Here is a 27,670-nt window from a genome sequence, read left to right as displayed (position 1 = left end):
AAGCCGCAACCACCGGCAGGCGGAGGCTATCAGGAATCATGGGGCGGACCCTCTTCAGGACCTTGAGTTGGTAATGGCCTGCCTGGCAGACGGCCACGACTTGATTCACCATAGACAAGGAGGCAGGGAGAATAACCCCCAAATTGTTCACCTTACCAACCGGGATAGGGAGAGGACCAAGAGTGGAAGGCCAGAAAGCAGAGACCCAAAGTGAGGGGTCAGAGGGGGAACCAACCAACAGGACCTCCGTTTTGTCTCCGTTGAGTTTGAGCCAATTGTGGTCCATCCACTCATCAATGGCTGTCAAGCAACTTCGAAGGCACGACAACACCTCAGTTCGATCTTGGTCTAACCGGATCAGAATCTGGGTGTCGTCGGCATAGGAGTAGCAATTAAGGCCATGGGAGCTGAGACACACCAAGGCCCAAATGTAAATATTAAATAGAATTGGAGACAGAGATGAGCCCTGCGGGACACCGCAAGTGAGGTGACAAGGAGTGGAAAGGAAAGGTGGCATAGAGAAAGTCTGTGTACGATCCGCCAGGAATGAGGTGAACAAGGCTAGTACCCATCCAGATATGCCTATCTGGGCATGGCGGGATAGCAGGATGGGGTGGTCGACAGTGTCGAATGCTGCAGATAGATCTAATAAAATCAGGGCCCCCACCCCACCTGAATCCAACAGCCTGCACATATCATCCTGGATGGATACTAACACACTCTCAGTACCTCTGCCAGGTCTAAAACCAGCCTGTGCAGGGTTGAGATATTAGAGGATTCAGGAAAAGGAGAGTAGGGGTGCAACCAACAGTTCGAGTAGTTTAGACAAGAAGGGGAGCAAACAGAAGGGGTGGAAATTAGTTAAGACAGTTGGATCGAGTGAGGGCTATCCCGCTCCTAATTTGGAACTACCAAGTGTTTTGTTTGTTTTTATATTCTCATAAGGCACAAGAGGCTTGGAAGTGAGGAGGGAGCGCCCCACCTCCACCCCTTAAATATACCTGCTCCAGGTAGCACATCAAACTTGTGGGAGTCACCAGACCAGAGTTTCCTTACGGTTGCTTGGCAAATGGGACTGTCACAGCTACCAGCATATGAAGGTAGAAAGAAACTTGGAGGTGTGCAATGGAATGTTCATGCTGGGAGCCTAGCACAAAAACGGACAGCTTGTATTAGAGAAGCTTACCAGTCCTCCTTGCTACCAACCAGCTGTGAATGATTGAGAGCAGGTCACAAGGTAATGTGGTGTGATGTCTTTGGTGAAACCCATCCAACTGCTCCAGTTGGGATGAATAATATATGTCACATTGAAGACAATAATAACCTGAATGGCAGCCATGTAAATGCCAAAGGCTGAAACATGGCCACTTATGAATGGCTTTTCTCTTAACTGAAGTGTCTGCACACTGACAGTAAAAGGGATAGATGTTTGTACAGAATCAGTGGGCCAGTCCAACAGTGCAATGAGCTATGAAAGACTGCTATTTATTGCATTCAAGCTTCCTGCACAGGTTCCTGCCAACATTGGTAATATGAAAAATAGACATTAAATCACAGAGAAAAGGAATTATACTTTTGTGGGAGGATCGAGATTTCCTTGTAAAATTATGAATTAATTCGAGAGAGTAATTTTTACAAAACACTTTTCCTATGTAATTGTCAGAATCTTGACTTGCAAATAATTGTGTGCAATGAACCAACCTGTAGCATTTCAAACTTGGATTGCATTAACATGTGAAGTTTAGGAAATTGGATATTAAATAATATGTTGTAAGACAAAATCTGTAACTAATGTGGACATATTTCCTTTTGGATTGAGACACATGGATTTCTCAATACTGTAAGTTATAGTACAATGTTTTTTCTGGAGTAATACTGTTACAAAATGATAAACCTATACAGTAGGACCTACCCAGCATCCTGGGCTTCATGTGCTCGAAGTATCGATAACAAGTTATTGTGCTGTAGGAATTCACACACTGCCGGGTAACTAAGAGAAAAAGAAAAACATATTGCTTAAGATTTTAAGCACTATAGTTCTCCATTTGAATCCAGAACAGTCCATCAGTCACAAACAAGGTTTCAATATTCAGCTGTTACGGAAGTTCGCACTAAAGACTATAAAGAGATAACAAAAACGAAAAGGTTGCGTTCAAAACAATCAAACAATCAATGTTTTCAAGTCAAATATGAATTTGGCATTGGAGAGCAGGACAACATGAGGGTTCATGGTTACTAAATATAACAAAAGGTTAAATAAGAAAACCCTGGTTGCTATTTTGAGTTTTGACAAATTATTTGAGCGGGCCACTTATTAAAAGCAGTAGTACCAATACAATATTTTTCAAAATGCTCTTTAATGGTCTCTACTACATCTAACAGAAACCTATACAGTACATAAATGTTAAAAATGAACAGTACATTTTTGTAGTGTTCTTCATTGTTGTATTGAGTCAAAAGGTTTTTTAAATGTATCATGTTCCTCCTCACCCTAGCCCACGATGGATCACATAAAAAAGAAAACGTCCAAATAGGAATATTGTATGCAAGCTCGTCAGGCAAAAAAGTACAAATGGAAAGGCAACAAATCGATAGTGCAGAAATGTTGTCTGGTTTGTAAAGAACATATGACATATCATTATCCGACATGTTCAGACACTATTCTGCCCATGCCTCATCTACTCAAGGATCCTCCTCACTCGTACCCCAAAGATCAGACACTAAGAAGCTTGCTGGTAGTAATAACAGGCGTTCGATGCTCCCTCCGTTCTTTACAGACCTGAGTTAGTTGCACACCAAACTCTTAATTGTGTGAGTGTGTTGTTGCTGCCAACGTTTAGATTTTCAGAGGGCAGCATGAGTAAGACATGAAGCAGGGAGCAAACTTTAAAGTGACCTGTCATCAGAGGGCATCACGGGAAGTTGTCCCTTGTGGGAGACCGTGTCTATGCCCAATTTCAGAAATGCCTTTTCTGCTGCAGAATTAGATTTCACATGTTGTTCCCCTGCACATTCTTAAAACGGCCCTTTGTGTAACCTATTTGTTATTGTATCCCTGTTCCTGTTTCCTCATTCCAATGGTATCAGAGTTTTTAGATGAGGTGGCTGGGCTGGCACCAGGAGAAAAAAGAAGACTCCTCTGTGATAAATATTTAGTCATTCATGCTCACTGCTCGTGTAGTACACTCTATGTAATCATTAATTTGTCAAACAGCCCAATGATAAATATGTCCTATCAGTTTCATTCATTACAAACGTTTAAAGAAAGGAACAAGTTACTTAAATGTAACTGTTGTTCTCCAGCATGGGTCTGGCATGGATTCACATGCTCATGAATATTCCCCGTCATCAGGCTGGGAATCCTCGGTAAAGAAAAAAATCAGTATCAGTTTCGTTTCTGATCTGTCTTTCTTAGTAGTAACCAATCACTGATCTCTGGGTCATACTGCCCCCAGCCAATGACGGCCCTCTCCCTAAGTCCCGCCTCTGTCAGCCATCCTCAGATTTGGTAGCACGCCTGGTGGCAGTATGACCAAGTGAAGAGCCGCAGAGGGGTAGGTGAGAGGGTTTGCATGTGAATCCATGCCAGACCCATGCTGGAGAACAACAGTTACAGGTAAGTAACTTGTTCCTTCTCCAGCATGGGGTCTGGCATGGATTCACATGCTCATGAATAAAAGAATACATAGCAGTATACACATGCACAACCACGGGAGGTGGCAACAGGCTCAACATTAAGCAATACAACAACTCAACATTAAGCATCTCTTACCTCCTCACCAGGCTCACCTTAAGCGAACAGGTTGCGCAGCACTGCTTGGCCGACCCTGGAGTCCCGATCGACGCAGTAGAATCTTGTGAAGGTGTGCGTCGACCTCCACGTGGAAGCCCTGCAGATGTCCAGCAGGGGCACGCCAGACAGGAACGCCGTGGTAGCAGCGATCGCTCTGGTCGAATGGGCTCTCGGACGGCCGGGCAGCAGTCGGTTTGCCAACCGGTGACAATGCATGATGCAGCCGGAGAGCCATCTGGAAATGGAAGTCTTCGAGAGAGCCTTCCCTTGATTCACAGACCCAAAGTGCACGAATAGCTGTAACGTCTTCCGAAAACTCTTTGTGCGGTCCACATAGAACTTCAGCGCTCTAGCTAAGTCCTCTCGGCCGCCGTCAAAGGCGACGGGAAGAAAACTGGTAACACCAAGGGCTCATTGAGGTGGAAGTCCGACGGCACCTTGGGCATGAAGGAGAGGTGCGTCCTAAGCACTACCCTTGTGTCATGAAAAGTCAAGTATGGAGGCTTGCAAGATGGGGCCTGAATCTCTCCCACTCTCCGTGCAGAGGTGATGGCCACGAGGAACGCTGTCTTCCATGACAGGAACTTCAAGGGCGCCAAATGCATAGGCTCGAATGGGGCTCCCATGAGCCTGGTCAGCACCACATTAAGTCCCCACGCCGGGGCAGGAGCCTTCACCGGCGGGAATGAACAGAATAGTCCCTTCATAAATTCCTTTATCAGGCGATGAGACCACAAGGACGCCCGTCCCGTAGTCCTGGTATATCGGGAAATGGCAACCAGATGTATTTTTATGGAGGCGTGAGCCAGTCCAGCTTTGGCCAGCGACAGTAAGTACGGCAGCACTTGAGGGGCCGTAATCCGCAGAGGGTTAATCTTCTGTGCACGGCACCAGACACAGAACCTCTTCCATTTATGACCATAACACTTGAGAGTTGAGGACGCCCTAGCCTTTGCAAGAACCTCTCTGCAATCAGCCGGGATATCGTACCCTCCAAACTCTAGCGCTGCAGGAGCCAGGCCTGCAAGTTCAGTGACTGTGGGTCGTGGTGTAGAATGGCTCCTTCTCTGGAGAGAAGATCCGCGTCCGCCGGCAGCCTGACTGGCGGGGACGTTGACAAGTCCAGAAGGTCCGGGAACCAGACCTGCCTCGGCCACGCCGGTGCGACGAGGATCATCCTGCACCTCCTGGACTTCTTGAGCTGTCTGATGAGGCGGAGCATCAACGGCAATGGAGGGAACGCGTGTAGAAACAGGCCGTCCCAAGGGAACGAGAAAGCATCGCCCATGCTCCTCGGCTGTGGGAACCTGCTGGCGAACCTCTGGCACTTGGAGTTCTTCGCAGTCGCGAACAGGTCGATCTGGGGTTTGCCCCATCATTGGAAGAGTCGATCCACTTGATCCTGGCGCAGTTCCCACTCGTGGCACGAGCGCAGCTCCCTGCTGAGTGAGTCGGCGATGGTGTTTTTTATTCCTGCCAAGTGGAAGGGAACCAGAAACATCCCCTGGGTGACGGCCTAGTGCCACAGATCCTGGGCCTCCTTGGATAGGGCTGGGGATCTGGTGCCTCCCTGCTTCCGTATGTAGAACATCGTGGTGGTGTTGTCAGTGAAGATCCTCACCACTTTGTCCTTGAGGGACGGGAGGAACGACGTGAGCGACCAGAACGCTGCACGGAGCTCCAAGATGTTGATGTGAGGAGACCTCTCCTCCGGGAGCCAAAGGCCTCTTGCGTGGAGATCTCCGGTGTGGGCCCCCACAACCCTCCAGAGAGGCGTCCGTAGTCACAGTCTCCTGAAACGCCAGGGTTTGAAAGTCCGTGCCCGTCGTGAGGTGAGCCCGGGTGCCCCACCATAGGATCACCCGACAGAACTCCTCGTCGAGGGGGATCCTGTCCTCGAAGCAGCCCCTCGCCTGAAACCAGCGGGCGACGAACTCCTGTAGCGGACGCATCCGAAGTCTGCAAAGGGGTACAAGATATATGCATGAGGACATCATCCCGAGAAGGGACTTGATGGACCTCACCCTGGCCACGTCCGTGGCTAACAGTCGCCGTACCTTGCCCAGGATGGTTTTGGTCCTCTCCTCTGAAGGGGAGGCCAATTGCTCCACTGTATCGAGCTTCGCCCCCAAAAACAGTGCTACTTGCGACGGAACCAGGTGGGATTTGGGGTAGTTGATGGAGAACCCCAGCTCCGTGAGCAACCGGACGGTCCTCGCCGTATGATCGACGGCGAGTTCCCTTGACCTTGCCCGTATTAGCCAGTTGTGCAGGTAGGGGTAGACGTGGATCCGCTGCAGGCGCAGCCGCGCCGCCACTGGTGCCTGGCACTTGGTGAAAACCCTGGGTGCCGACTTTAATCCGAACGGTAGGGCTCTGAATTGGTAGTGGTGTCCTTGAACCACAAACCAGAGGAACTTCCTGTGCCTTTTTAGAATGGGGATGTGGAAGTAAGCATCCTCCAGGTCCAGCGACGATAGGAAGTCACCTTCCTCCAGCTGTCCCAGTACATGCTGGAGGGTGACCATCATAAATTTCTGCACCTTGATGTATTTGTTTAACCGACGCAGGTCTAGGATGGGGCGCCAACCGCCTGTCTTCTTCCATACGAGGAAGTACCTTGAGTATACTCCGGAGCCCCAGAGCCTCCTGGGGACGAGCTCGATGGCACCTTTCTTGAGCATCACCTTTACCTCCAACAGCAGTTGAGGGACGGGATTCTCCTTCCTGGCCACGGGAGGAATGCGAGGGCACTTAGCGAGTGCCCGTTGGCCAGGATGTCCAACACCCAATGATCGGTGGAGATGGACTCCCACACCCTGACGAACTTAGTCAGTCGGCCTCCCACTGGGGTGCTTCGGTGGGGGCCCAACCACCCGGTCGGGTTAGTCTTGCTTGGAAGCGGCCTTGTCTCCTTGGCGACAACGGCGGGAACCCCCTTGCTTGCCGCAACCTCTGTAGGCCTCCTGGGAAGAGGAGCAGGCCGCCTGGCGGTAGGTGGAGGAGCCACCGTTGGATCCTTTGGAGGCACCCTGTCTGCCCCCAGAGCTCCGAAAGGGCCGTCGCTGCTGAAGTACCCCAAGGGCCCGGGCCGTCTCCGAGTCGGTCTTGATGGCCTGTAGAGACTCATCCACTGTCTTACCAAAGAGGTTGTTGCCGTCGAACGGCATGTCCAACACTCTGGTCTGGACGTCCTAGCGAAAGTCTGTAGCCTTGAGCAATCCTCGTCGCCGGAGGCAAACTCCGTTGCCCAGTTGGCGAAATCCGGTATCGGCAATGTCCGTTGCCACCGTAATGGCGTGATCCGACGCCACCTCACCCTCCTGCAGAATTTCTAGGGCCTCCGCCCTTTTGTCATCAGGCAGGAAATCTAGCAGGGGAGCTACCTTGAACCAGAGCTCCCTGTCGTAGCGGGCCACGATCGCTAAGGCATTGGCCGCCTTAATCGTCGTCCCATAGAGTCCAACTTCTTACCCTCGCTGTCCGGCGGGGAAGTGGAAGTTGAAGCCGCCGCGCCTGCTGCCTTCTTCTTAGCCGCTGCCGAGACGACCGAGTCCGGCGTGGGCTGGGCCCTGAGGCACAAGGGGGCAGCATCGGGGATTCGGTACTTCTTCTCGTACCTGTCCCTCTTGGCGGGTGTCGTGGCAGGGTTCTTGAGGACAGCAAGCCCCTCGTGCCAGATGTCGTCAAGTAAAGGCACCGCGATGACCGTTTTCCTCTTAGCCTCTCGTCGTTGGTACAGAAACCCCTCCTTTTTCTGTTCTTCAGGGCATAGCTGGAAGAGCTCGGATGCCCTGGTTATCATGGCGTGGAAAGAGCCAACCTCGTCAGCTGGGGACGGCCACGGGGGGGCGAGTGGGGGGGGGGGGGATGTGTGACGACGGGATGTCTGCTGTGTCATCATCGCCGCCGTCTGTACCCGTATCCGTATCCTCTCCCGGCGAGGGGGGTGAGGGGGCGACCGGCCTCGCGGGCACGAAGGGCGGAGAGGGGTGGACTCTCCTCCGCTTGTTCGGAGGGTTTCCCGACGGGCCTGGTTCTGGATCCTCCGTCGGGGTCCGTGGTAATCTCGTCCTTATCTCGGTACATAAGGATTGGATTGCCAACAAAATGGCCGCCGAGCTATCCTGGGGCTCGGGCAATGGCTGCGACGGACGGGATGGCCGCTCCACTGGGCCCTGTTCGTCGTCCTCATCGCTATCTTCGATCATGTCAGCAGGGACTGTCCCCTGGGATCGAACCTTCTCGAACCTCTCGTTGAGGTTTATGAACCTCTCGTTGAGGCCTATGGACCTTTCTTTGAGGCCCCTCTCGGTCTCCACCAGTTCCTCCTCAGAGGCTGATTCTGAGTCTGTAACGGCCACCGCCCCCCCTCTTTTTCATCTTTTTCAGCCGGGGGCTCCGTGGGAGTCTTAGCGGTGGGCTGGAAAAAGGATTCCCTCCGCGGCAGCAGGGATACTCTGGGCCCAGAGGCCGTTTCCATTGGCGTAGTCTCAGCCGGCTCCGCCAGGGTCGCAGAGACCACTTCGGTAGAGGCCTTAGCCGGGTGGATCAAGGCCCTCACCACCTTAGGTGCGTCCTGGGCCTTCGCCTTGCAGGGAGGGTCAACGCCTCGCTCCCCCTTCGAGATCGACTGGGTCCGCTCCAGCGGCCTACCCGGGTTCTCGGACTTCCTCTTCCCCGAACCAGAGTGCTGGCTCATGGGTCAAACGTGCCGGGGAAGTAGTGCCCTGCTTGGCAACCGAAGAGCCCGACCTTTCGGCGCTCCCGGAGCCCACGGACTCGCGGTGCTTGGCCTTCTGTTGGGCCCCCGTCGCCGGGGAGCCCTCAAAGGACTTAGAAGCCCGCTCAGACTTCTTCTTCGCCTTCTCACTTGCTGTGCCCTTCTCCGGCCAGGTGGCGAGGCGGGAACGACGATCTTGTTTGGTCCATTCCGAAAGGTTCTTGCAGAACGCACAGTCCTTCTCCACGTGCGTCTTGTCCCCATGGAGGCAGTAGAGACATCGCGAATGCTCGTCCTCCTTGAAAACGTTATATAATCCGCATCCAGGGCAGTTCCTGAACAGCTTGGATCTGGGCGTCGAGCTCCCCTTGTCCTGGGCCATGTCCGTTGAGGTAGGCTGCAGATCTTAAACTCGACGAAATCTTCACCCTGGAGGGGCGTAGAAGAATTCCAAAACGGGTCCCCGTTATCGGAAGTAGAACGGTGGAGCTTGAGGCTCGATTAAACCGAAAAATGAGAAAATCTCCTGAAAAAGCGTGAAAACGCAGTAAAAAACTCGAGAGCTAAACACGAGGACTCCCACCACTTGAGCGTCCGGTAAAAATCTGAGGATGGCTGCCAGAGGCGGGGCTTAGGGAGAGGGCAGTCATTGGCTGGGGGCAGTATGACCCAGAGATCAGTGATTGGTTACTACTAAGAAAGACAGATCAGAAACGAAACTGATACTGATTTTTTCTTTACCGAGGATTCCCAGCCTGACGACGGGGAATATTCATGAGCATGTGAATCCATGCCAGACCCCATGATGGAGAACTGAACATTCATCATTGCTTGATCTGATGATTGCAAACATTCCTGTACATATTCTTCTATTAAAAAAACAACTCAGCACATACCTCACTGATGGCTTATTTTACATGGTAATTACTGTTGCCATAGAGAAACCATCGACACACAAACCAGTAAAGTCATTAAAGATGCTCAAAAATAAATACTTACATAATATCATACAATGTAAACCTCAATGTGAAAGTGTGACGGATGCGTGTAGTGTATTACACCTGCCCAGGGCAGTCTGATCTCAAGCTCTTCGGAAGGGGGCCCTGAAATATTGTCAGAGAAAATGTTCCAATACAGAACTAAGTACGTGACTAGGTGAACGACTTGGCTCCACGAGCTATGAGCTACAAATGATACAGAATTCTAGTGCTCCTCACATAGCACATTTCAATTATGTAAGGATTAAATACCATTTAATGTAAAGTTGTTTTAGCGTGAACAGGTTATTTCAACCACTGCCGTCGCCAGGACCAAGAATTTAGTCCAAATTGTAGCCAGCATTCTCATTTGTTCCTCTTGAAGTACTGGGAGGAACCTTAGGTCGTCCTCACTTTTACCCCTGTATCCTCCTCTCAGGTGGCCAGGGAAAGGCCATCGCTTTTGGATCCTAGGGGTGGATATGCAAGGGAGGAACACCCGGCTGTAGGCAATGTGGTGAGTGGGGAAGAGGACGTACTTCGATGAGACATGGTATCCAGATTCCCTTTTCATAACAAATCCTCTATCCCTCAGGCGTTTCCCCTTTTCTTCCTTCCAAACTGTCCACCAGAAACACCACCTCAAAACTGGGACGATGAAGAGACCAACTAGGAAGACACATCCGCTTGGTTGAGATAAACACATATGAGCCTTCTTTTGTTAATACGGACAAATACCAGCCTCCTATTGTTAATATAGACACATCAGTCAGGTGCTAAGACGAGAAGGAGACAACACAGTTATACATACTTCCTTTATTAGCTCAGAAATCCACAAGCACCACTCTGGTACTGACACAGAGTGCTATGGAGGTATACAGGTGGAACAACCAGGCAAATCTACCTAATGGGTTTCCCCATAGTCAGGCAATTGGATTTAATGACCCACATCCGAGGTCACTTACATTCCTAACAGATTTAAAAGCTCTCGCTGCATAGAGCAAAGAGGAACGGGCTGCAGATAAGGGAGCTGGAAAAACAGGAGCCGTGCCACGCAGGAGAGAAGAGATGCTGAGGCCGTCCAGAGAGTGTCTGGAAGTCCTGCTATTGTCCTTATCGGGTACACGCAGCAGGAGCTGTTACACCCAAGAACCCCAGCTTGCGCGGGGTAATAGAGCAAACGGTGCCCTCTGTGGCTGCCGGGAAGGAAAGGCAAAGCTCATGGAAGCCAGAATGAGGAGCGTTAAGAATCCTGTCGTGAAGGACAACAAACAGAAGGTAGCTGCCGTGTGCAACTGGAGAGTGTAAACCTGGGTAGCACTCTACTGGGGCACTCCGGGAACTTGTAACATTGTTACCTTTTGAATACCAAACTCTGTATCAAGAAAGAAATACTTTTTGCAAATGAATATAAGATATTGAAAAGCATTGCCCACAGTCAAGGGGAGGAGGGGGGTCTTTAAAGCTGTAGAGTAACAGCAAGTACTTGTGAATATTGATCTGAATGAAAAACCGTGGTGTTGAAAATAATGCTAACTTTGCAAACTGTGTGAAATAAGTATTGGCAAGAGCCATTGGAACCTTTCTGAAACAAGTACTTTTGCATACCGAATGAACTGAAAGTTATTATAAGCACTTGTGAATGTCGCACAGAGTAAAAGCAAGTTTTCAGCACTAGAGTGGAGTGAAAGAAGGGTGGTGAATGTAGCAAAGGCCACAAACTGCATTATCGGAGACAAGTTTAGACAAAGTCTAAAGAATACCAACAAGGGTATGATATGAGAAAGCAAATACTAGCCACAGCCAAAGGAGCTCCAAGAACTGCATGTTAGGAGGAAACCTACAATGGCGAGAGCTATAAGAAAGTGTAATCAGTCATTCAATTGCACTATGAGGAACCAAGCAATGGCCAAAGCTAAAAGAGTTCAAGGAACTGCAGATTAAGAGGAATCCTGTAATGACAAGAGCCAGAACAATACAGAAAAGTGTAACAAAGCAGACGGTGGCCCACCAAGCCACGGTACAGTGTCAGAAGTGTGACACACTCGTGAATAAACCAAGCCTCACTGTCAAATGAAAGCAGTGGCCAATTGTTGATGGAAAGCAGTCAAGAAGGATCAGTTGCGTGACCTTTAACGGGTGGACCCTGTGGTCCGACAACTGCATCTAGACCGAGTGTCCCCTTTATGGAAAAGGCAAGGAAAGTATCCATAAGAAAGCTGTTTTGCAACATCCTCTTATGTGATTTTGGAGTCAAGAAACGGAACTGCCTATGTGAACTAGTAAAAAGTACTGATGTCAAGAGCTGGGAAGTGTCCCAAGGAAATGTGTTAAGTTTTTGAAAAGCTGGAAGATTGGGCGTTTCTGAAAAGCTGAAAGATTTGAATGCTTGGGGAAGGGATCCCTGATACCTTGTAAACGATTTTGAACTAGGGAAACAGGAAAACGATAACCAGCCAAGAGATGGAAGAAGCTCTGAACTTTATTTCAAACACTATTCATTTTGATACCGACATCCCTAAACATTGTATATAGTTAGTTGTGAGGGCAAGTATAGGTTTTGGACATAGACAGACAATTGATTTGGACTTCTTGACACAGACTATACTTAGTTTACTTTAGGCAGAGAAATCCCACCTTAGCACAGGGCAAGTTAGGCCTTACTCCATCCTGCCTTTTGACTTAATAAAAGTTTTGAGAACCAAACTTGAACCTGTTGTCTGCATCCACTTCATGATGCCTTCACAGTACATGTACAAGACCGGGACAGCTGGTAATGGTAGTGTTGTAGCTTAAATAACTGCTTCAGACGAGCAGCACATACCATAATGTCCCAGTATCCTAATCTGGCAATGCTGTTTTCAAAAGTAGTAGATTATTTAAAGTGAGCATTTTGTCATATTTAGCTGCATGTCAGTCAATAATAAAGATTGCCCATGCGACTAGCGCAGGAAGTCTTGATTCTATTAAAGACACGGAGGCGAGCATTATGCTTATTCTTCTTTAATTACTGCTAACCACAGCTTTTAAAATCTTCTTTTGTTTTCATCTATAACTTTTTTTTTTTTTTTTTTATAACAAAGAAAAAGGAAATATGAAAACATCAACTTTCCAAAACTTCACAAACTACTCTTCCCATGAGGCTTCTCTGTCTAGTAGTCCCCAGCCTCTCTTTCAATGTCCAATCAGTCCATCTTCCTCACTATAAACCCCTGAAACTCTGGGTCCCTTCCTCTTCTTTTGCGGCGTATCCAATAACTGAACAAAGTCCAACTCCAATCAAATTCTCAAAACTCCAGCCGAAAGGTCTTTTTTTTTTTTTTTTTTTTAACAACTGGCTGTACTCTAAATTCGCTGAACTGACTCCTTCCATACTCTAATCTCTGCTATTCTTTTGCTCTTCTCCTATGCAAAAAGAAAAACACTTGTTAGGGAAGGGAAATACAGTCATCTTATGTCATAATGAAACTTATACATAATCTATTTCAATCAATACAGATCACAACGTAACATAACACTGTATTTCATAGGGTGGGATAATGCTCGCCTCCGTGTCTTTAATAGAATCAAGACTTCCTGCGCTAGTCGCATGGGCAATCTTTATTCTATGACAAGACCGGAGGCGAGCATTATGCTTGTTCAAAGCTTTCCACCACAGCAGCAGCTATATTGGATACTGGTTTGAAATAAAAAGTCTTAAAGATTGATTCGCTTGACCAGTCTGCTGCTTTCATGATCTCCTGCAGTGGAACTCCGACTGCAAAAGCTCGTGAAGCCATCGCTCCTCTGGTAGAATGAGCTCCAAATTTAGACGTGTCTATGCCCGCTAGTTCCATTATCTCTTTCACCCATCTGGCTATAGTAGCTGATTTGACTGCTTTGTATGGCTTTATACGCGCTATAAGCAATTGCTTCACTCCATGCGGTCTAACGTCTGCTGTCGCTGCTTCATAACGCTTAATGCAATTCGCTACGCACAATTTCTCATTATTTGGCCAATATGGATATGATATCACTTTAGAATTTGACTTGGTACGCTGCGCTATGGTAAACGCTATCCCCTCTGGGTAATACATTTTCCTATCTATCTCCAGCTCTTTGACATCTGAAACTCTTCTGCAAGAAACTAAGCAAAGAAGCGTAGCCAGTTTGCCCGAGAGCTGTTTTCCTGATAAAAAATTATTATCCGGCCATATCTGAAACAGCTGTATCACCTTCTGTACATCCCACAGTGATGAATACTTTGCTCCGGGTGGCTTGGGCATCTTCACGCCCTTCAGTAATCTGGATATTGCTGGGTGTTCCCCCACCGGAGCGCCGTCCACTAGCTCGTGCCCTGCCGAAATTGCAGATCTATAAACCCCTACTGTCCTGAAAGCTCTACCTGCTACAGGAGGGGTGGCTAGGAAATTCACTACTTGTACTACAGGTGCTGAAATGGGAGATATACTCCTCCTCCTGCACCATAAGTCCCAGGCTTGCCATGCGGAATTATAGCTCCTGATTGTAGATGGAGCCCATGACATATTGATAAGTCTTGTAGCGTCTTCCGAAAGTCCCGGCAATCGCCATCTGTGCCTGAAATTCTGCACGCTATCAGATATAAAGATCGATCCTCTATCAGAGGATGGGGAACTCCTGCCGGATCCACTAGCAAGTCTGGTCTGCATGCAATCCTCTGTGGAAAATCCGTAGAAAGTTCCATCAGAACTGGAAACCAGGCTTGTGACTTCCACTCTGGCGTCACTATCACTATCTGGGCTTTGTCCCTGCGCACTTTTGCTAGTACCCTCGCCAGCATCGCGAAGGGGGGAAACGCATAATGTCTCTGAGACCCCCAGTGGTGCAGAAATGCATCGGTGCCCTGGGCTTCCGGGTCTAGTCTCCAGCTGAAGTAATTCGGTAGCTGAGAGTTCAGTCTCGAGGCGAACAGGTCCATGTGTAGGGGGCCCCATTTCGCTTCCAGTTTCTTGAAGACGTCCCTGTGTAGTCTCCAATCGCTGTAGTCCACTAGGTGACGCGAGTTCCAGTCTGCCACTGCATTCAGGGCCCCTGGTAGATATTCCGCCGTCACTGCGATATGTCTCTGCAGGCATTCGTGCCAGAAATTCTTCGCTAATTCCGCTAACATTTTGGATTTGGTGCCCCCTAGTTTGTTGATATACCTCACTGCAGATATGTTGTCCATTCTGAGGAGAATGCTGCAGTGCGCTCTGTCTCTGGTAAAGGCTTTTACTGCGAAAGACCCTGCTAGAAGCTCTAGACAATTGATATGTAGTTCTAATTCTCCTGCTGACCATTTTCCCCCTGTTTCTAGCGTACCACATCTCGCTCCCCAGCCAGACCTGCTGGCGTCTGACTCTATGATTAGCTCTGGCACGTCGCCGAAAATAGCTCTGCCGTTCCAGGCTTCCATATTGTGTAACCACCAGTTTAGCTCGGCCTTGCTTTCTTCGTCTAGGGGGACTAGCCGATGGTATCTCCAGCCTTTCCTCAAGTATTTGATCTTTAACCTCTGAAGGGCCCGATAATGTAATGGGCCGGGAAAAACTGCCTGAATGGAGGCTGCAAGCAGCCCCACTATCCTGGCTAGGTAACGAAGCGAAATCAGCGGCCTTTTGAGCGCTGCTTTCAGATCCTTCTTGATAGCTTTCATCTTCTGAGTCGGCAACTCTAACGTAGCTTTCTTCGTATCTATGGTGAAGCCTAAGAATTCTAGACGTCTGGTGGGCGTTAGCTCCGACTTGCTCCTGTTTACTAGGAATCCCAGATTGGAGATCAGCTCTATTGCCCAGAGGATCTGTTGCTTTAAACGGTCTTTGTCTTCGGCCATGAACAGAATGTCGTCTAAATATACAATCATCCGGCACCCTTGTTCTCTGAGTGCTGTTGCTACGGGCCTCATAAGCTTGGTGAAAGCCCATGGGGCGGATTCTAGGCCGAATGGCAGGCATTTGAATTGCCAGAGTTCGCCTCTCCATCTGAATCTTAGGAAGCGTCGAAATGGTGCCGCTATGGGCACGGTAAGATAAGCGTCTTTTAGATCTAGGCGCGCAAGCCAGTCCCCCTTCCTGAGCAGATCTCCTAGCAGATGGATCCCCTCCATCTTGAAGTGTTTGTAAACTAGCCAGCTGTTGAGCTCCTTCAGATTGATTACTGGACGAACTTTGTCCTTGCGGTGCACTAGGAAAATATTGCTCAGGAAGGAAGGATCGCTCCCTATCGCTCTCTCTATCGCGTCTTTTTGCGCTAAGGTCTGAATCTCTGCGTCTAAAGAGATTCTTCCACTTGGGTCATCTGAATTCTGAGAGGGGCCTGACTCTGAACTGGATGATCTAGAAAATCTAGTACAAAGCCTTGTACTGTCTGATTGACCCACGCGTCTGATGATAGCTCGCGCCAGCTGTGCAAATAAAGCGCTGTCCTGCCCCCTACTGGGGGGTAGGTCATTGCGTGTTCTCTCACCTGAGTTATTGTTTTGATGTCGGTAGAATCCGCGCCCTCGGCGCCCTCGCGAGCCTCGGCCTCTGTTCGGGAAGAAAGCGTCTTGCTGCCGGGTCTCCCAATATTGGGCTCTGGGGCCTTGTGCTCTTCTATGATTGAAGCGGCCGGTCGAGCGGCCTCTATATCGACCGGCCCCTGAAAAAACTCTCCCCGGGAATACCTTCCTGATGGAGGCCTGCGCTTTTTCCAGCGCTGTGTATGTTCCAACGAACCTATTCATCTCCTTGACGAATGTATCCCCGAAAAGGAGGCCTTGGGCGCTTTCCCCCGCTTCATAGGAGGCTAAGTCCCCCAGCTTGTTATCGATCTTCAATAAAGCTGACCTGCGGCGCTCTGAAGATATGGCGCAATTTGCGTTGCCCAGCATGCAGACTGCTCTCTGAGCCCAGCTCGCTAAAACAGACGGGTCGACTGGTTCACCCGTATCTCTGGCTCTCTCGGCCAGATCCATTATTTTGGCTATAGGGCCAGCAATGTCGAGCAGTTTATCTTGACATGTTCTCCACGCTCTGTCCATGCCTTTCCTAGTATCCTTTCCTGCTTTAGTGATGAAGGTCAACATTTTTGTATCGAGCTCCGGCGTATCTGCCACTTTGCCGCTTAGCTCTGGCCTTGGACATTCTGCTTTGAGCCTGAACCTAATGTCCTTTTCCATAGGCTTCCTCATCTTGTGGGACATATATAGGGCTACGCGTGGAGAAGGTGTCCAGTCTGTCGATCTGGGGTGCCTTATGGTATCGGGGTCGAACATATCCGATATGTCTTCCTCATCCGGAAGGGCCTCCACACTGTTGGCTTTGGGTTCGTGCACGCTCTTTTGCGAGACCACGCTCGCTCTGCCTATGCTGCGCACATCCTCCTCTGGCTGTTCTTGATCTGAGAACTCCGAGGATGACGAATAGGCGTCCCCTATATTTTTCGCCCCTGGGGTAGGGGGTACGAGGTTGGGCAGGGCTGTCTTCGTAAGGAAGGCACTTTTAAGCCTGTGGAAGGCATCAGCCACCTCTAGGGAAATGTTCTTCCCTGTACTTTCGCCCGGGGGAGTAGAAGAGAATTTTCTCTTCCGGGCCACTTTCTTCCCCTTCTCACCTTTTCGCAGAGGATCTTGTGTGGAGGTCCCTTCTCCGGGATCATCGAGCGTGCCAGCCTTCTTGCCCAGTATATCTTCCAGGACTGATAGCCTGTCTTGCAGAGGTTTAACTCCCAGTGCTACGGCTTGCACCAATGAGTCGCCCAGAACTCTTTTGAAGCTCTGGGAAAGGTCAATGTCATCCTCCATACCTTCTTCCAGACCTCCTTCACTCCCCTCACTCCAAGCTTCCTTCTCCATGTTATAAGCCATGGGATTGTATGTGCTGCGACGAAGGCTCGTGGGTGAGACACTCAGCCTTCCCAGGTAAAGACACTAAGGGTCTGCCGAAGGGTAAAATAAATGCTTCTCCCTTTTTTTTTTTTTTTTTTTGATTACTTCAGATGAGAAATGCCTCTGCTGGTCCCAGGCGAAACGCTAGTTAAATAGCGAATTCGCGTATATCTGGGATAGGAAACGAGTGTGGGAAAGGGTCTGCCGTTCGCTTCGGAAATTTCTGAGCGCGAATTTGCTTTCTGCGCGTGCGCGCTCCGCGTTTGTTTCTAAGGTTGGTTGGGCTTGCTTCGCCTACTGTGCGAACCCAACCACCCGAATACGCGATGCCGTGCGGCCGCTGCCTGCGCCCTGAAGCGAGTGGTAGATCACTCGCGGGCTCGGCAGGCGGCCGCTCGGTTAAGGAAACACCTTGGGGCAAAACGAACGCGAATTCGCGTCTCGTCAGTTAAACCTAAAAAACGCACGAACGCTACGGCGCCATGACATTAATGCGCGCGTTCTATGTCAATGCAGAAACAATAGCATTATGACAATTCCTGCGTGTACTTATCTGTGGCTCCGCAGCAAAAAAGAAGAGGAGGGGACCCAGAGTTTCAGGGGTTTATAGTGAGGAAGATGGACTGATTGGACATTGAAAGAGAGGCTGGGGACTACTAGACAGAGAAGCCTCATGGGAAGAGTAGTTTGTGAAGTTTTGGAAAGTTGATGTTTTCATATTTCCTTTTTCTTTGTTATAAAAAAAAAAAAAAAAAAGTTATAGATGAAAACAAAAGAAGATTTTAAAAGCTGTGGTTAGCAGTAATTAAAGAAGAATAAGCATAATGCTCGCCTCCGGTCTTGTCATAGAATTCAGGTGGACAATATTCATACTTAAGACAGTGCTTTTAAATTGCATGGAGTTCCAGTTCTATATGACCAACTGGAGTGGATTGTTGTGGCCATAATTGCACTGATGTGAAGCGCTCTGTTCCTGGGCTGGAAACAGGAGAGCTGCCTTGGGAAAGAGCAAGAAGGTTGGGTGAACAGACTGGATTGCACTGCAATAGCAACTTGAAACTGCAATTGTTGTGGCCCTTATTAGAACAAATTGACAACACATGCTACTGCTCGTAGCCATCAACTTTCAGCCTATGGCAAGAAATTAAGTTCATAGAAGTTAACAGTGCATGTGTAATAGAACTTCTAGAGAAATATTCAGCACAGGTTTACTACTGACTCTGGTCACTGATGGTGTGTGTGTGTGGACATTTAGAAATGTATTAAAAGTCTAGTAATATATAGAGGGTGGCCAACAGGGAGCCCATGAAGGACGCTTAATCCTTCTGTTCTGCAGGGCCCAAGCGACGAAAAGGGGTTCTGACCCGCGCCCCCAGGAGGCGGAAAACAGGGTGCCCCTCAGAACAAGAAGGTGCCGGTGCCTCTGCTCCAACTTTGTTTCAGATCCGAGCCCGGGAGGCTGAGATAACCGTACCAGCAGCTGAGGAAGGAGGGACAAGGTTCCCCAGCCCGCAGCAATGAGCTGCGTGAGCACACAGGAGGCCCGGGCTGCGACGGTCCATGAGTGAGAGGGCTGGGGCCCAGTGGAGTTGGGAGGTGCTGCACCCCCCCCACACACACACACACACACACACACACCAACGACACTCCTTCCAGATCAGCAGCCCAGCACCCCCCCCCCCAGGCAGCCCAGGATGTGGCTAGCTTGGAGGAGCAGGAGCGGCCCCAACGATTCAGTCAAGACACTCCAGTGACAAGGGAGGCGCAGCCGCAGAAGGGAGCAGATGTCCTGAGGAGAAATACAGGACTGGAGGCCCAGAGTGTGAAGGGACAGAGACCATCCAGCCGGGCGGCCCCAGAAAGCAAGGTGAGGCACCACTCAGGGAGCGAGTGATTGTGGAGGTCCCGCATGTTGAAGGGCACATAGTGGAAGCACCAGTGGTGACCCAGACTGGGGACCCCAAACCCACAACAGGATCCCCATCATGAAAGGACTGAGGAGAGGCCTTGAGGAAGGGGAAGCCTCTCCGCCTGCAGGTGGTCAGAGAAAAGGAGCAGGGTGCACCTGGGACTGGTGGGAAGTAAAGGCAAAGGGGTGGACAAGTGCGATGACCCCATAGTCCGGCCAGTGTCTTGGGCACTAGCCCTGGGTACAGACAATGCCCCACTACAGGGAGGGGGGTGTCCCACATCACCCGAGTTGACGGCTGAGGAGGTGGCATGAAGAGTGAGCCAGCGGGGTGGAGTGATGTGTGCTGCAGTCTTGGCGGCACACCCAGCCAGCACAGGAGGAGGCAAGAGGTGGAGGGAGCCCATTGTAAAGGTTTAGGAGTGTACAGTACCCGGGGGATGTGCCTGAGCCCGGACCTGAAAGGGACAGCTGGGTCGTGGTGAGGTGGGAGCGGAAGCACCGAGGCCAGGCCACCATTCCAGTCTCCCCCAGCAGGAGGCTGATCTGGAACCTGACACAAGGAGCATTAGGATAGCCCGAAAGGTAATTGGGGGCCGTCCCCATAGAGCCCGATCTACCCCCCGCCCCGGCCCATGAGCTGGAGAGACTCGCTACAGAGGTTTCAATTCACAGGTGGGGATCAGGCGGAAGCAGGCCCTGTCCCCCTCGGTGACAGGCATGGAAGGGGATCCGACGGCCACAAAATCCAACGTTGTGGCCCTAATGGAGGAGATCAGGGTTATCAGATCAGCCCTAGACCAGAGGTTAGATGAAATGGACCATAGGATAGAATTCAAGGACTGAACAGCGACCACACTCAAACTGGACAAAGTTGAGAATAGGGAACGCGGAAACAATCTGTGCTTCTTTGGCTTCCCGGAAAAGGAGTGGGAGACTGAGGGTGAGATCAGAAGGGGCCATCAGGGCAGTGGTATACACACTCTTCGGAGAGGCCATGGACAAACCTACCATTGACCAGGCGCATAGAGCGGGAGGAGGCTCAAGGGGGCCGCGCTCGGTGCTGGCACGCTTTCACTATTATGAATAAAGAATAAGGATTTTGGAGCAGACACGGAGTGTGGGCCCAATCAACTACGGGGAAGCCCGGGTGACCATCTTCCAGGTCCTGTCGGCTCTCACGCTCACGAGAAGGATGTGCAGCCATCTCACCAAGTGGCTGACGGAAAAAGGTGTGCGCTACCCCTGGGGAGTCAATTTCTCTGAACTTTGAATACAACAGCCAGGACTACCAGCTGGCGATGGGGGACGATCTACATAGAGCTTCAGATGAACTCATGGGGGACCCCCGGCTACGGACATCAGCTACGGGACAGACCGCTGGATCAGAGGCTTTGCATACAGGCTCTAGAAATACACAAGATGGCAGGGGCCTGCAAGTATAAAAGCTCAATACCCCACTGAGGGGCCCTTCGGGGCCATGACCTTGCCATAAGAGCGGGATGAGGCTGGTAAATGTTGCTGTTGAAAGCGAGGGCTGACGGTGGGCTGGTTTTGAGGGGGATTGCGAGGGGGAGGCGCAGAGAGGATTAAGATGGGCTAAATGAATGCTCTGTTAACTCGGGTGATGGTGTTGTAAGACCGCTGGTGGGGGGGTAGAGGGGGACTCAGTAACAATACGGGGTGGTTTGAGAGAGTTCTGTTGACATAGGACCTTCTGGTGATCCTATTCTGACTCGTAGCTGTGCGGGTGTTGGGTCGGATTAGGGGTGGGAGGGGGCAATTTGGGGTCCGCCCAGAGGGAGTTTAAGTGGTTTGACATTTTTTCAGTGGTTCAGGGGACAGATCCTCGTGGGGCACGGGTTCTATCTCAAAGTGGTATGATTTCCCAAGGGGAGGGATAGCTGAAATGGAAGAAATGGTAAGATATGTCTATAGATGAGCTGGTTATTGGCTGCCTCTTGAACCTACAGGAATTTAAACGGGCCAAACTGGACATTCTCATGGTTCAGGAGACACACTGGCAGAGGGGTGAAGAACCTAGATTTGGGGCAAGACAGGCTGGGGAGGTGCTCACAGCCTCAGGTACGGAGAAAAAAAGGCAGGGTGGCGAATGTGTCAGCTCACCTGGGTCTGGTGTTGGACAGGACACAAAGGGACTCGGGCCGGCGCTATGCGTTCATCAAGGGAAGCCTGAAAGGTGAAAGGATTACCCTGTGCCCGATATACACCCCCAACACGGGGCACGCAGACTTTAAGGGGTCAAGGTTGAACTGATGACGTTTGTGGAAGGCCGCCTGGTGGTTGGGGGAGATTTTAATATGGTCCAGGACCCAATGAGGGACCGCAAGAGATGAGAGAGTGCGGGGCATACCATGGGCAGGTCCGCCTCCATGAGATTCGGGAACATCAACCAGGACCAGGTGGGGGTGCAAACTCTTTGGGAGGGATTTGAGGCCACGATTCAGGGGGTGCTTATTAGAATAGGCTCCCAAAAAATGAAAAGGAGAAAGAGGAGGGTGAACTAAGGCATAAGATCTGAGACCTACAGCTGGGTGGACCTGGGGGGGGGGGGGGGGGGGAACGTGCCTCATACCGTCCAGCGCAGCAGAGTTGAGGCTCCATAGGGCTAAGCTCAAGGCGATCCTAGTTCAGGACACATAAAAGAAATTACTTTTCCTAAAGCAAAAATACCATGAGCGCATAAAATACGTGCATGGAGACTGCGGGAGGAGCGGCAAAAGAAGCTGGGGAGAGGATGAGGTGGCAGTGCACCACCCTGAGGGGGTGGGTAAGAAATTTGCCAGGTTCTATGAAGGGATCTATACATTAGAATTTGAAGGTGACTAGGGGCAAATAGCTAAGTTCTTGGACGCCCTGGCCTTACCAGTGGTACAACAGGGGAAAACCGGCCCGGCTGGGAGAGCCAATCTCGGAGGAGGTCGTCCAGTCTATTAAAGGGCCAAAGTCTGGCACAGCCCCAGGGAGTGATGGGTTCTCAATATTATTTTATAAGCGGTTTAGATCCACGCTGGTCCCATATATGGTGTGGGTAATTAACGCGGTGTTGGTGGGGGATCCCTTGCCGAGCTCAATGCTGGAAGCAGTAAGGAACAAGTTACTTACCTGTAACTGTTGTTCTCCAGCATGGGTCTGGCATGGATTCACATGCTCATGAATATTCCCCGTCGTCAGGCTGGGAATCCTCGGTAAAGAAAAAACCAGTATCAGTTTCGTTTCTGATCTGTCTTTCGTAGTAATAACCAATCACTGGTCTCTGCGTCATACTGACCACAGCCAATGACTGCCCTCTACCTAAGCACTGCCTCTGGCAGCCATCTTCAGATTTGGAAGCACGTGAAGTGGCAGTATGACCAAGTGAAGAGCCGCAGAGGGGTAGGCGGGAGGGTTCGCATGTGAATCCATGCCAGACCCAAGCTGGAGAACAACAGTTACAGGTAAGTAACTTGTTCCTTCTCCAGCATGGGGTCTGGCATGGATTCACATGCTCATGAATAAAGAATACATAGCAGTACACACATGCACAACCACGGGAGGTGAAAAAGGCTCAACATTAAGCATTACATCAAACCCAACATTAAGCATCTTACCTCCTCACCAGGCTCACCTCAGGCGAACAGGTTGCGCAGCACTGCTTGGCCGACCCTGGACTCCTCCCTGGAATCCCGATCGACGCAGTAGAATTTCGTGAAGGTGTGCGTCGACCTCCATGTAGCAGCCCTGCATATGTCCAGCAGGGGCACACCAGAAATGAACGCCGTGGTGGCTGCGATCGCTCTGGTGGAATGGGCTCTCGGACGGCCAGGCAGCGGTCGGTTTGCCAACCGATGACAGTACATGATACAGCCGGAGAGCCATCTGGAAATGGAAGCCTTCGAGAGAGCCTTCCCCTGATTGACAGGTCCAAAATTCACAAAGAGTTGTGACGTCTTCCGAAAACACTTTGTGCGGTCCACGTAGAACTTCAGCGCTCTAGCCACATCCAGCGAGTGCAAAGTCCTCTCAGCCGGCGACGAAGGCGACAGGAAGAACACAGGCAACACCAAGGGTTCGTTGAGATGGAAGTCCGACGGTACCTTGGGCATGAAGGAGGGGTGCGTCCTGAGCACTACCCTCGTGTCGTGAAAAGTCAAGAACGGGGCCTTGCAGAAAAGGGCCTGAATCTCTCCCACCCGTCGTGCGGAGGTGATGGCCACAAGAAACGCTGTTTTCCACGACAGAAACTTCAACGGGGCCGAGTGCAGAGGCTCGAACGGAGGTCCCATGAGCTTGGTCAGCACCACGTTGAGCTCCCACGCCGGGGCCGGAGCCTTCACCGGCGGGAACGATCTGAACAGTCCCTTCATGAACTCTTTCACCAGACGATGAGACCACAAGGACGTCCGGCCCGTGGTTCTGGTGTATCGGGAGATCGCAGCAAGATGAATCTTGATGGACGCATGTGCCAGTCCAGCTTTGGCCAGCGTCAGCAGGTACGGCAGTACCTGGGGAGCCGTAATCCGTAGAGGGTTAATCTTCTGTGCGTGGCACCAGACAGAGAACCTCTTCCATTTGTGTCCGTAGCATTTAAGAGTCGAGGACGCCCTGGCCTTTGCAAGAACCTCTCTGCAGTCGGCCGGTATGTCGTATCCTCCAAACTCTAGCGCTGCAGGAGCCAGGCCTGCAAGTTCAGCGATTTCGGGTCGTGGTTGGAGGATGGCGCCTCCTTCCCTGGAGAGATGAGATCCTCGTCCACCGGCAACCTGATTGGCGGGGGCGCTGATAAGTCCAGAAGGTCCGGGAACCATATCTGCCTCGGCCACGCAGGTGCGACGAGGATCATCCTGCACCGTGACCTCTTGAGCTGGTTGACGAGCCGGATTAGCAGTGGCAAAGGAGGGAACGCGTAGAGGAACAGGCCCTCCCAGGGGAACGAGAAAGCATCGCCCATGCTCCTCGCCTGGGGAAACCTGCTGGCGAACCTCCGGCACTTGGAGTTCGTCGCCGTCGCGAACAGGTCGATCTGGGGTGTGCCCCACCGTCGGAAGAGGCGATCCACTAGATCCTGCCGTAGTTCCCACTCGTGGCACGAGCGCAGCTCCCTGCTGAGTGAGTCGGCGATTGCGTTTTTTTATCCCTGCCAGATGAAACGGCACCAGAAATATCCTTTGGGCGACGGCCCAATGCCACAGGTCCTGCGCCTCCTTGGACAGTGCTGGGGACCTGGTTCCGCCCTGTTTCCTGATGTAAAACATGGTGGTGGTGTTGTCGGTGAAGATCCTCACCACCTTGCCCTTGAGGGACGGACGGAAGGACCTGAGGGCCCAGAACACTGCACGGAGCTCCAGGACGTTTATATGGAGGGACTTCTCCGTCGGGAGCCAAAGGCCTCTCGCGTGCAGATTTTCGGTGTGTGCTCCCCACCCTTCCAGGGAGGCATCCGTGGTCACTGTCACCTGGTGGTCTGGGGTCTGGAAGTCCATGCCCGCCGTCAGATGCGCGCGGGTGCCCCACCACCGGACCGCTCGGCGGAAACTCTCGTCGAGTGTGATCCGCTCCTCGAAGCATCCGGAGCCTGCACATGGGAATGAGGTAGATGCAAGAAGACATCATTCCGGAGGGACTTGATGGACCTCACCTTGGCCGCGTCGGAAACCAACATCCGCTGTACCTTGCCCAGGATGGACCTGGTCCTTTCCTCCGACGGGGAGGCCAGAAGGGACACTGTGTCGAGCTTCGCTCCCAGAAACAGTGCGTTTTGCGCGGGCACCAGGTGGGACTTGGCGTAGTTCACGGAGAATCCCAGGTCCGTGAGAAGTTGGACGGTCCTTGCCGTGTGCTCCACGGCGAGCTCCCTCGTCTTGGCTCGGATGAGCCAGTCGTCTAGGTAGGGGTAGACGTGGATCCCCTCGCGGAGCAGCTGCGCCGCCACCGGTGCAAGGCACTTGGTAAATACCCTGGGTGCCGACTGTAGTCCGAAGGGGAGGGCTTTGAACTGGTAGTGACGCCCCTGGACCACAAACCTGAGGAATTTTCTGTGCCCCTTTAGGATGGGAATATGGAAGTAGGCATCCTCCAAATCCAACTACGACAGGAAGTCTCCTTCCTCCAGCTGACCCAGGACGTGCTGGAGGGTGACCATCCAGAACTTCTGCGCCTTGATGAACTTGTTCAGACGTCGCAGGTCTAGGATGGGGCGCCATCCTCCCATCTTCTTCTTCACGAGGAAGTATCTCGAGTAAACTCCGGAGCCCCGAAGCCTCTTTGGGACGAGTTCGATGGCGCCCTTCCTGAGCATCGCCTTTACCTCCAGGAGAAGCTGAGGGACGTGAAGCTCTTTCCTGGCCACGGGGGGGACGCGCGGGCACCTTCTTTGAAACTCGAGCGCGTGGCCCCGGGCTAAGGCGTCCAGCACCCAACGGTCGGTGGAGATGGACTCCCACACGCTGACGAAGCTCGCCAGCCGGCCTCCCACCGGGGTGCTTCGGTGGGGGCCCGACCCCACGGCCGGTTCAATCCTGCTTCGACAAGGCTTTGCCGCCTTGACCTCCTTGGCTACGACGGCGGGGTCCGCCAGACTTGCCTCGTCCTCTGTAGGCCTCCTGAGACGACGAGCGGGCCGCTTGACGGTAGGTGGGGAAACCGCCGCCAGAACCTTTGGAGGCGCCCTTGCCTCCGCTGCTCCGAAAGGGCGTCCGTCGTTGCTGTAGAACCCCAAGGGCCCGGGCCGTCTCCATGTCCGCTTTAATGGCCTGAAGGGAATCGTCCACTGTTTTCCCAAACAGGTTGTTCCCATCGAACGGCATGTCCAGGACTCTGGTCTGTACGTCTTGACGGAAGTCCGTAGCCTTGAGCCATCCACGCCGCCTAAGGCACACGCCGTTGCCCAACTGGCGAAACCCAGTGTCGGCGATATCCGTCGCAATAGTGATGGCGTGGTCCGACGCCACCTCACCTTCCTGTAGGATCTCCAGGGCATCCGCCCTCTTGTCGTCTGGTAGGAAGTCCAGCAGGGAAGCCAGTTTGTACCATAGCTCCCTGTCGTAGCGGGCCACGATAGCCAAGGCGTTGGCCGCTTTAATCGTCGTTGCTGCAGACGAGATGACCCTACGTCCCATAGCGTCCAATTTCTTTCCCTCGCCGTCCGGTGGGGAAGTCGATGTGGAGGCCGCACCCCCCCCCCACTTTCTTCCTGGCCGCCGCGGAGACGACGGAGTCCGGGGTAGGCTGCGCCCGGAGGCACAGGGGGGCCGCGTCCGGGACCCGGTACTTCTTCTCGTACCGGTCTCTTCTAGCTGGCGTCGTGGAAGGGTTCTTGAGGAGGGTGAGGCCCTCATCCCAAATGTCGTCCAGTAGAGGCACCGCAAGGACCATCTTCCTCTTGGCCTCGTGCCGTTGATAAAGGAATCCTTCCTTTTTCTTCTCCTCAGGGCAGAGTTGGAAAAGCTCGGATGCCCTGGCGATCATGGAGTGGAACGATCCAATCTCGTCGGGCGGAGAAGCCCTGGTGGGAGGTGACGACGGTAGATCCTCGTCGTATACCTCGTCGTCCGTACCCGTCGCTGCCGTGTCAGTCCCCGTATCATCCCCTCGGGTGGACGGGGAGGAGGGCTGGACGGGTCGCGACGGCTGAAAAGGAGGTGGAGGGTGAATCCTTCTTTTCTTGGGCGGGGGAGCACCAGACGGTCCCGGTTCAGGATCCCCCGACGGGAGAGGTTCCTCCGTCGGCAACGGTAGTCTCGTCCTCATCTCTGAGCATAAGGAATGTATAGCCAACAAAATGGCCGCCGAGTTGTCTTGCGGCGCTGGCAGAGGGGAATCTGACGGGCGATCAGGGGCCCCGTCGGCACCCTCGACGATGTCGTCGTCACCTGCGTCGGGATCCATCCCGACGTGCCGGTCTTGATCCACGCCAAGGCTGTGGCTTAAGACCTCGATCAGCTCTTCCTCTGAGGTTGAGGCCGAATCTACGACGACGCCCTGCCCCCCCTTTTTCTTCCCCGCCGGGGATTTCACGGGGGTCCTATCGATGGGCACAAAAGAGGACTTCCTCCGAGGTGGCAGGGAGACTCTGAGCCCCGAGGTCGCCACCACTGGTGTAGCCTCCACAGGCTGAGCCAGGGCCGCCGCGACAGTATCGATAGAGGGCTTGGCCGGATGGATTAAGGCCTTCACCACCTTAGGTGCGCTCACCGCCTTATCCTTGAGGGGGGGGACACTGCCTCGCTCCCCCTCCGATGGGGCCTTCGAGCTCGACCGGGGCCTCTCCAGGAGCTTCGCCGGGTGCTCGCCCTTCCTCTTACCCGACCCAGAGCGTTGGCTCGTAGCTGAAGGTGCCGGGGAGGGTGCGCCCTGCCTGGCGCCCGTAGAGCCCGACCGTTCGGCGCTCCCGGTGCCAGCG

At 52.0% G+C, this 27,670-nt stretch overlaps 1 protein-coding gene across 4 annotated transcripts in view; it reads right to left on the bottom strand.

Annotated features, from left to right (window-relative positions):
- PPP3CA (protein phosphatase 3 catalytic subunit alpha) overlaps nt 1–27,670 on the bottom strand; it is a 1,568,629-nt gene that overhangs the window by 529,660 nt on the left and 1,011,299 nt on the right. For all 4 annotated transcript variants that reach the window (XM_069630708.1, XM_069630707.1, XM_069630705.1 and 1 more), the window contains exon 7: nt 1,913–1,990. In XM_069630708.1, coding sequence (XP_069486809.1) covers nt 1,913–1,990 — 78 coding nt within the window. The remainder of the gene's footprint in view (nt 1–1,912; nt 1,991–27,670) is intronic.

This window comes from Ambystoma mexicanum, chromosome 6q, assembly GCF_040938575.1.
Source record: "Ambystoma mexicanum isolate Mex_15411 chromosome 6q, UKY_AmexF1_1, whole genome shotgun sequence".
Classification (NCBI taxonomy): domain Eukaryota; kingdom Metazoa; phylum Chordata; class Amphibia; order Caudata; family Ambystomatidae; genus Ambystoma; species Ambystoma mexicanum.
The sequence above is the reverse complement of the archived record's forward strand: the minus strand, read 5'-3'. Positions and strand labels throughout refer to the sequence as shown.